At 32.7% G+C, this 10654-nt stretch overlaps 2 protein-coding genes across 2 annotated transcripts in view; one reads left to right on the plus strand and one right to left on the minus strand.

Annotated features, from left to right (window-relative positions):
- Positions 1-3000: 3000 nt before the first annotated feature.
- Positions 3001-8492, plus strand: LOC107028860. Its single transcript, XM_015230084.2, has 2 exons — positions 3001-3434; positions 7519-8492. Exons 1-2 carry the CDS (start codon positions 3132-3134, stop codon positions 8365-8367), a joined length of 1152 nt encoding a protein of 383 aa, XP_015085570.1. The 5' UTR covers positions 3001-3131; the 3' UTR covers positions 8368-8492.
- A 328-nt stretch (positions 8493-8820) lies between these two features.
- The window catches only part of LOC107027011 (probable CDP-diacylglycerol--inositol 3-phosphatidyltransferase 2), a 5666-nt gene continuing 3832 nt past the window's right edge, over positions 8821-10654 (minus strand). Inside the window, exons 4-10 of the mRNA XM_015228164.2 lie at positions 10301-10340; positions 10119-10163; positions 9959-10024; positions 9715-9829; positions 9574-9630; positions 9383-9481; positions 8821-9299 (exon numbers count right to left, since the gene is read on the minus strand). Coding sequence (XP_015083650.1) covers positions 9246-9299; positions 9383-9481; positions 9574-9630; positions 9715-9829; positions 9959-10024; positions 10119-10163; positions 10301-10340 — 476 coding nt within the window. The 3' untranslated portion in view covers positions 8821-9245. The remainder of the gene's footprint in view (positions 9300-9382; positions 9482-9573; positions 9631-9714; positions 9830-9958; positions 10025-10118; positions 10164-10300; positions 10341-10654) is intronic.

Genomic DNA, 10654 nt, shown 5'->3' on the forward strand with positions numbered 1-10654 from the left:
CGAAAAAAGATTCAAGAAAATGACACATACACAATTTCTATTTTTTTTTAATTTTGTTTGGCTTAAACACAAAATATTAAAAAATATATTTCACATTTTAAATAAATATTACATTTAGCATAATAAATTCCTAAGAATAAAAAGTCACAATAACTAAGAGAGATTAATAATATGACTTTGAACTTTTGTAACATAATAAGAGTAATATTTGTACATTATTACACTAATAAAGAACATTAACTATAGAAAATGAAAACAAACAAATTAGAGTTATTGAGACAAATATTTTATTATAAGTAAATAGAAAGGTAGGAAACCAACTAAATTTTTAAAATTATAAATTAATCGTAATTTTGAAATAACTTTAGAACTCCCGAAAAATAACAAATATGAAAACATAAAGACTTATTAATAAACAACTTGAAATATTCTAAGAAAAACAACAAAAATGAAAAATTTAAGAATTGTAATTTTACATATTAATAAATAATTTATTTTTGATAAAACCATGTGTATTTTAAAAATGATAAATTAACTTTACATTCTTATGTTCTATCATTTTTGTTAATAAAAATTGTTTCACCGGATTATGAAAGTATATGCACATATTTCTTTAAGTAGCATATCGATTTCTACTTCTATGTTTTAAAATATTATAAGTCACAAACACAATAAACTAATATTATCAATAAAAAAGTGAGAGATGAATTTACCTAAACAAATAATTATTTTTGAAGAATGTTATCATTATATATAGTTAAATTATCTAAGAATCATATAGAGGTCTAAGGAGAATAAATTAGATATTTTTTTATTAAAAAAACTCAAGATTTCTATCTTCATGAACATAAACAAATAATATTAAATGTATGATTCAACAAAGAAAGAGTTGTAATTATATTAGACATATCATATTATTTTTCCTTGTAAACTCAAATTATGCAAGAATGTCTAACCATTTTCACTATAGATATATCTTCTATAATCGGCAAATTTGATTAAATAAGTTAAAAAATTATCTACCAAAAGAAGAAAAAGATAAAGAATAAGGAGAAAATTACATTTAAACACATATAATCATTTTTGACAAAATATAAATAATTCAAAAGGGAATAATATAATAGAAACATTACTTCTTTAAGGACCTAAAAAAATAAAGAATAATCACTATATAGCTCAAAATCCATTAATCTCCATCTCTGAATGTTCTCATTTTATCCTATATACAAGAGTCAAGAAAAATAATAACAAATAAATTATTAGTCCTAAAATGAATCTCAAAGTTCACAAAATAAAATATCATATCTCATAAAGAATAAGAAAAAATTACATTTAATCGTAAATTCTCCTACATAATCATTTTGGACAAATAATCAATATATTTAACTCAAAATCCACTAATCTTCATCGCTTGATGTTATCATTTCATCCTATATACAAGAGTCAAGAAAAATAATAACAAATACATTATTAGTCATAAAATAAATCTCAAAGATAACAAAACAAAATAATTTATCTAGAAGAAATAAAAATATAATGACATATTAGCCTTACTTGCTAATTAAAAGTAATATATGAAATAATATTTGAAAAAATAATGCACCTCAAAGCTTACAAATATTGTAACATTTCTTCCACTAATTCTCTACCAAAGATGACTACAAAATAACAAACAATTTTAGTGTGATTTTATAGTGTTAATGTAACCTTTCACATTAAATAATTAGAAGTTATGAATATGAAAGGTTTAAGAGGTTATGAATATGAAAGGTTTGAGGGTTATGAATATTATTAATACTAATTTAAGAATAGAATTTATATAATTAAAGAGGTATAAGTTTATAAAAAAAATAATTGAAAAAAATAAGAAAAAAATGTCAAGTAAAAGAAAAAAATAAGAAAAAATGAATGGAGGTCATAGAGAGGTGCCACATCACCTCCTCTATGATCCTCATTTATATATATATATAGATTTATAGCTAGATTTAAACTTTTTTTTAATTCATCTAAACTATTTTAATTTTGTTATAGTATTAAAAAAATTCTAAACTTGACGCAAATTATTGGTTTCGCAAATAGGAGTAATATATATTTTTTGTTTAAATTATATATAAATAGTTTTAAAATTATATTTTGTTTATTATACATTGAACACGATGAAGATTGTTAAAAAAAATATTTTTTTTGGTTTTATTAAAGATCCACCATAATAACAATCGAGAAGTGTTAAAAAGCACCTCTGAATTTGACACTAATTATTGATTTCGTCTCCGAATTGTGTATTGACAATCTTAAAAACAGTCATCTACTTGAAACTTATATAAATTTTTGATCTCTCACATGAAACAAACAAATTGTCACATACTCATATAGGAGTATGAGGCTCTTAATAAAAGGTCGGGAGAAGTGTTGAAAACATGTCTAAACTTGGCGAGTACATGCACGTGTATTTCACTCGTGTCGCAAGATTAGAGATGTATTTAAGTCCAGTTAGTTAAGTAAAAAGTGTTTTTTAAGAACGTCAATAATTTATAGATGAAACTAATAATTCGCATTAAGCTCAAAAGGTGTTTTCGATGATCAATAATTGATTCAAAAAGATAATCATATTCAGATGTGTTTTCAATACTTATCTCTATACAAAATTAAACTATAAAATTCATTCAAACCAGATAAATAAGATAGAAATACCGCCCTAACCCGGAGCAAATTATTAATTTTATCCCCGAATTATTGACGGATATATCTATTTACTTGACTAACTGAATTTAAAAACACCAATCTTGCCTCATGAGTAAAATACATCCTATCATGTTATCTGTGTTTTTATTAAGAGTCTCATGCTCATATAAGAGTTTGACATGCTTGTTATATGGAACTGTATATAAATTAGATAATCAAATAAAAAAATATTAATAATTTAAAAACGAAACTAATAATTTGTACGATAGATAATTCTCTAGGTAAAATATGAATTTAAAAATTGCTATTTATCCACTTTCATACCAAACTCAAACAACCTAACTTCCTTTCTCTTTCCTGCAAATTTCTGTAAAACTACAGAGAAGAAAGGGAGAAGATAATACAGAGTAAAATTGGCCAAAATTGTGTAGTTCAAAGCCGCCATTGTTATGGAGAAACTCATATATTCAACAACCCAATTTCCATCTAAACTCCATCACCAAAATCGTTCTCATCCTCTTCTTCCCACTAGAATTCGTCATGTAGATTTTAAGCTCCCTTCACTGTTACGTCTTGAGTCGCGTCGAGTCAACTCGTTATCCATCAAGTGCTCCCATGATTCTTCATCATTTTCCGAAACCCAAAATGGGTACGAGGAAAACCCATTTGTATTTTCGGGTTCTGCATATGGATCCGGGTCGAAGACCCATTTTCTCAAGCTGATTGGTGAAAGGATATCTCAGCAATACAAGGTAACGGATAATCCTTTTGTCTTTCTAAAATTGAACTGTTCATTTTTACTAGATTCAGATTTTTGTTTTGGTATAGAGAAAAATGTATTTTTTTTCTTTTGTTAAAGTTAGATTTTTTTTTGCTTGAGCGTGTATGAAAATGGCGTCTCTACCTCTGAGCTAGGTGTAGGTGTAAGGTATGCATACCCTCTACCTTCCTCATACCCTATAGACTGGTACTTTGTTGTTGATGATTTTGGTGCTAGAAACTGCAAACTATAATTTCTATAATTTAATTCAGAAAATTGAATTTACTAGACCTCTAAAGTCCATAAAACTCCATACTGGATCATTGATTGGTATACATTGCCATAAGCAAAAAATGTCAAAAACAAAATGGGATGGACCAAGTATAAATCTTTGCATTCATGCTCAATTAATTCATGTTGGATATCCACATAATTGTTCTAGTGCAGCACCAGTGAGGTATCAGGTTCAATTCTCAATGGAGACAAAAAAACACTAGGTGGTTCTTTTCATCCGTTCATTCATTGTCGTGGTGGACAGAGTAACTTGGAATCCGTGACCCGATATCTGGTTTTTTAATATTCCACTGCATTTGAAGAGAGTTAACTAGGATAAAACTTAATTTAATGTCATTTTTTGTTTTTTAATGATGTTTTCTAGATCATTTTCAAGTGAAGAGTTATAGCGCATGTAGACGAAATGACTAGAAATCTCACGTTACGGGGTGTTTGTTGTTTGGTTTGGCTGGTCTTGTAACTATTATATCCAACTAAACCATCAATGGTGGTTTCCTAGCATGTGGAAACATAGCTACATATTAGTATTAGTTGTGCCTACTCGTTCCGTTTAAGGTTATCCTATTTTTACTGGATCAAAACAGAAAGGGCCATATGGAACCAAAGAATACGATAAATGGCCTAACTAAGCTGAAACAATTTCAATTGAACTTTGTAGAAGGCTCAAATTTATCCATCTCAAAAGTTAAATATATATTGATGCTTTAGTTCAAATAATTGCATCTATTGCCATATTCAACTCTGGTTCTATAAGACAACTTCTATTTGTGAAAACTAGAAGTATAAGCAGTTGGTGTGATTTCTGATTAGCAGTGGTTTATTAAGTTTAAAGTAGAAAGTGACCAGACTCCTTTGGTTCATTAAATATTTTAAATTAGAAAGTGAACCAACCCTTTGATTTGGGTTTATATGACCCACAGTTTTGTCAAAAGCACTGTATCAAGAAGTGGTCATGTGGCCGTCTCATGGTCTGATAGTGGTGATTAAGAATTTGGGATTCAAACTTGACATAAGTCTCAGGGAGACAAGTAACTCTCATCTTTATTTTAGCATAGCAATTAATGAATTTGAGATTTAACATCTTGAAATAAAATCAGAGGAACAATAAGATTACAGTTAAGCTGCAACTTATGTGCAAGCCCATTCATGGTATTGCCTCAGTTTTGAAAGGATATACCCAAGCATCTTGCAATGAGGTAAAATATCTCTGTAAGATAACTATGATCACAGTAAGCTACAATCCGTTTTCTAGCCATTCGTGGACTTCCATTTCTTTTTTGTGGAGGATATGTCTCAGCATCTTTGAATCTATCTCAGGAAGATAACTATGATCACAGCTAAGGTGCAATCTGTTTTCTAGCCATTTGTGGACTTCCATTTCTTTTTGGTGGAGGATATGTCTCAGCATCTTTAAATCTTAGGAAGAAAACTAAGTTTGCAGTTAAGCTGGTGTTAGGAATGATAGCAGAAGAGATAATAAAATCTTTATAGTGATGAAACATTTGTAAATGTAGTATTCATGCCTTCAAGTTGGTTGGATATTTCATCTTCATTAAAATCTTATGAAGTACTTGAAGAGCTTTCTGGTAGATTTTGCATTTAGCTCAGTGGTTTTTGGATCCAGGAAAAAACATCTTACTGGTCATTGTTTTGCTGGACCTCACACAGTTACACAATTTGGATATACCAAGTTACCAACTTTAGAAGGGATTAGCTCTCACTCAGTGCCAATGGAACACATTCATTACCTGATTTTGTTAATGCATTCTGGTTTCTGGGGCCCTTAGTTTGCATCTTCTTGTGTTGGACAGGAAAGTTACATTATAGTGTTTAAGCATCCATTTTCGCTAATTTGGTTTTATCTGTGGTTGTTGTGTCAAATCTGTGCTTGTTAATTGGAGCGGAATACTTGAGACAATAAAACAAAGTGATAGTTTCTTAGAATATGATTGCTATGTCATATTGTTGACTTGGGTAGAATTCAAAATGCTGATTAACAACTATAGGTTCTACTATTTGCTTATGAGATGCTTTGTTGCCTGGTATATGGGGACAGATCATTTGGGTACTTGAAAAGCATAAAATGCACTCATCACAATGATGTATGCTGTCAGATGAGTTGTTACATTCTTAAACTTGATGAAGTTCTCGCATCAGTACATAACTTTTTTTTTCTGATAACCAAGAAATATGCCTGTGACATGCCCTTTGGACCAATCACAGCCTTCTAAACTCGGTGGATAATGGATCTGCCCTTCTACCCTCCACTTAAATACTGGGCTTCGCTTTGCATGGTGTGGGGCTTGAACTTGTGATCTAAGTCACAAATCCTCCACCTTTTATCATTCGAGCTAGACCTTGGGAGCGTTCTTTTTTTTTTTTTTAAACTTCCCATTTATTGATCTCATGAAGCATTTGATATTAGGAATGATTTGGCTTATATCCTTTTGCCAGATCAATTTTGAAAGTACTGTAAAGGTACATCAACTAGCATTAAATTCAATATTGGAGTTATGTTATTAAATAAGAACAATGAAAATTTTACCCAACTATTCCTCTACTTTGTTTGCCATTTACATTTAATCTATGAATTTTTTATCTACTATCTGAAACAGTAAAACACAGATAGTCTTTCCGAAGTCGTAGCATTGAGAAAGGTAATATAACTCAATCTTTACCATTGTTCAAATAACACCAAACAAATAGCAAAAAAAGTAGAAATACAAAATCAAAAGTCACCACGGAGCATTTTCTGCAACTTTACCTCAATAAGTTTTGAAATAAATACTTGGAAATACATTCTCTCCATGGGTTAAGTTACTAGACCCTCAAGTTGTCACAAAATTTTGATAGAAGAATGTCATTTGGATGGTCTCTGGAAATGGATATATTTTATTTTATGATCGATAATGATATGTGGAAATGGATATGCAGCACAGTTTTCAACTTTGTGACTATTTTTCAATAATGAAAGCAGAGAAGAAAAATGATCTTTTGGCAATCAAAAAAGAAGAAAAATAATGTTAAATATCGCAGCCTTAAGGATTGAAATTGTTACTCATACAAAAGGACGAAGGTGGGGTCTCTGCACCAACTTATTGCATGGTCTTTTTATCTTTATTCTATGGTCATCTTTATTGTATGGTCTTCTTATCTTATGAGCTTTTTGTGAGAAATGCTTATTGATTTACAAGTGGTTATTCATCTCTATATGGCACTAGTTTATATTCAAAACCCGTCTGTTCAAATAGAAACATACCTTTTTATCTATTATTTTCAATATGCTTCACTTGAGCTGAGGGTCTATCAGAAATAACCTCTCTACCCTCACAAGGTAAGAGGGGTAAGGCTGCAAACACATCACCATCCCCAAACCCTACTTATTGGATTACACTGGGTATGTTGTTGTTGAAAGTTAGAAACAGTTAAACAACACTATGAAAGTGCAATCCGACGTCAAAATGATGCCAGTAGTAGAGAGCTTTTTAGCATAATCAGCACACACACTTGTCAAACCTGTTGGATAAAACACTAGGAAGTTGAACCCGGGTTTACAGAAAGGTTCACCTTGCTGCCGTGTAAAATAAAAATGTTCAGTATATAGTTTTTCAATGATACCATTTAACTTTATAACTTATTCAGCTGCATAGCATACATTGAACTTCATAGGACGAGGTAACTGAATATAAAAGGTCACTGATGGTCCATGCATTGCAGTTTACTTCTATAACAAACTTGCTTTTTTCCTCAGCATGTTTTTTGTTTTATATGATTTCATTCAGGCCCTTTCTGCAAGTACCATAGTTCTTCTGTCGGCCGTGTTTGTTATGCTCATCCATCCGGTCATTGTTTCACCAGCTTTTGCTAGTTTTCAAGCGGCAGCTAAGGCTAGTGGGCCGGCTGCAGCAGCACTGGGAAGTCGATTTGTTCGTAATGAATTACTAAGCAGCGCATGGACTGGTTTCTTTGCTGGTTGCCTACACACCCTATCGGGTCCTGACCATCTTGCTGCTTTGGCTCCTTTGTCGATAGGCCGCACAAGGATGGAGAGTGCGGCAGTGGGAGCCCTCTGGGGTTGTGGTCATGATGCTGGGCAGTTGATTTTTGGCCTGTTGTTTCTGCTCTTAAAGGACAGACTCCACATTGAAGTTATTCGTACATGGGGAACAAGAGTAGTAGGCTTCACCCTTCTTGTTATCGGAGCCATGGGAATAAAAGAAGCATCTGAAGTTAATTCCCAGTTTGTTGCCCTGGAAAATGGTGATAGTGATTTTAGTGTCTACGAAGACATTAACACCCCAGTTATCGGGAAGAAGAAGAAGAAGAAAGTGGGGTTCGCAACCTTTGCAACTGGCATTGTCCACGGGCTACAACCTGACGCGCTGCTCATAATCCTTCCAGCTCTTGCTTTGCCTTCGCGATTGGCTGGTGCTGCCTTCTTGGGTATGTTCTTGGTTGGAACAGTCATGGCAATGGGTAGCTATACTGTGTTTATAGGCTCATGTAGTCAGGCACTGAAAGATAGAGTTCCTAGAATTACTGAAAAACTCACTTGGGCTTCTTCCCTTATTGCAATTGGTTTAGGCCTTGCTATAATCATCAGCCAATTTTTTGGTTTTAGCCTATACTAATCGCAATCCAGCGTTTCATTAATTTATCTTCGATATTAGGCAATGTATTTATTTTTTATGAGATTATATTTTTTGATTGAAGATTCATATTGTAGCATTATTAATAGTTGTTCATTTGTTTAAAATCTTCATTCTCTTCCTATTTGCAATTTTCTGACTCATGTTTCTCCGCTTCTCAATTTGTTTGTCCTATTTTAACGAAGAGTGTAAATGAGAGTCTTTGCCCTGGTCTCCCAATTAAGGATGTTTTTGTAATTTGACTAAAATATACGGTCGGTCATGACTGATGGTGGTGATTATTGATAATGATTGGTGTTGTAATAGTAGTAGATGGTGATGATGATTGTAAATGGTGACTAATGGTCAGTTGTATTGCCCAATGAATTCGAAGTTCATTTCAACATTTTTTCCCCTTTTCAACACAAGACTGATTTTAAATTGGAGACAACAATATAAAAACTAGTACAAAATATTAAATATTGATCATCGAAACCAAAGTTACTGAACAAAGAGGGAACAAAATCTAATGGCTATTCGTAAATTGAAATCACTATGATAAGCCAAAGAGTATGTACATTCCAACTTAACAAACCAAAAAACAAGAGAAATCGACAACAAAGGCACCATTAGAATCATATCCAACTTTAGGCACAACGACGAGGGAGAAATGACATACATGATTACGGTCTTAGGCCATAAGCAGTTGTTAGTTGAAAATCTCAGATCATTTCCTACAGAATGGATGCATCAAAGAACTTCCCAATTCAAGTCATCACCAGAGAAGCTTCTACCTGGAAGGACAATTGAATGTGTGACTATAACGCGGTATACAGAAAACCAAAATGCACTGTCCCTCTTGTTTTACGTCTATGTCAGTGCTACTGTTTTTTGTTCATGTCATACAGCACACAAGCATCAGCCGCTGTTTTCATCTGAACCAGAAGATAATTGTCATATTGAGAAAATCAGGCATAACATGGGCTATCAAAAACTAGCATAGGTTACTGTTATCTACCTGTATAACATTAACAAATTGCTTGATTGCCCATCCGAACAGAAGAAGAGCAAGTAAGACTAGATAAATCCAACTTGCCGTTGCAGTATTTACAAGAACCTAAATATGATATGCAGAAACTGTCAATAAGCTTCTTAAACACAGCCAATAAAAATAGAAAGATATGAAAATCATAAAAGCTGAGGTCTTACATCGATAAGACTTTCAGTCTCTTTCCTTGCAAGAAGGAACAATGTAATATAAAGAACCTGGTATATAAGAACTAAAATCAGATAACAATTGTGTGCACATGAAGAATTTCTCAGCTTTCCAGAATTGATAGAGATAGTTACCTCACATGACACGCAGCAGTAGCCCATGAACATCCTATTTCCATAATAAAGCCTGAATAGCCAGCTGCTGCTGTCTTTAACATCTTTGTGACTTGTCTTTCCTACTAAAAAGGTACTGCAATAATTTTCCAGAAAGCTCAGTTGAGAACACATGATAATCAGAAGTCTAAACACATTACAACAGAAAACACAAATCAAAATCAATCTTTGACTAAATGATATGTGCCATTGGAGTGTTAATTACCTATACATTTGCAACCAATGGCTGGAAATATCAAGCGCAAGCAACGACAAGAAAACTAAACCAGGCCTGAAAGCAAGAAGACACAGGAGGAAATAAATCTTAAATATGCCAGAACTTTAACAGTGCAAAAGCTTACGCAGACAGGAGTTGATGAAGATACCTATAAACCTGTGAAAGAATAACCAGCAGGCAGGCAGTGCTAACCCTGAAAAATAATACGGCCCACATAAACAAAAAAGCAAATATGAGTCCTAATATGAAAGCAAGGGCTGTGCATTAAATGTTCAACCACAAGGGTTTTGGGGCAGGGATTAAAGTTGAGGGTTAGAAATGTGGCACTACCTATCTGTCACCATGTCCAAAACAGCCCCAAATGTTGAAGCTGAATCCAGAGAGGAAAATTGACAATCAAATATATGACGGGTCTTACATATGAAATTCAGATATAGTTTTATCAAAGCCAGACAACAAGAATCTAAACTCACAGATGATAGACACTATTATCATCTATAACTTTCGTTTTTTTAATGAAGTTATTAACCTGAATGAAATTTTCGATCACATGTCATCAGTAACCAATAACTTAAACTCTAGAAAGACTTAGTGGCGTGCACCAGGTCCGTTCTGTAGAGCAGCACAACGAGCAAAAGCTCAGTTAGCAAGCTACCTTAACAGACTACCCCCCCCCCCCCCCCC

The sequence above is a fragment of the Solanum pennellii genome, chromosome 8 (genome assembly GCF_001406875.1).
Source record: "Solanum pennellii chromosome 8, SPENNV200".
Lineage (NCBI taxonomy): Eukaryota > Viridiplantae > Streptophyta > Magnoliopsida > Solanales > Solanaceae > Solanum > Solanum pennellii.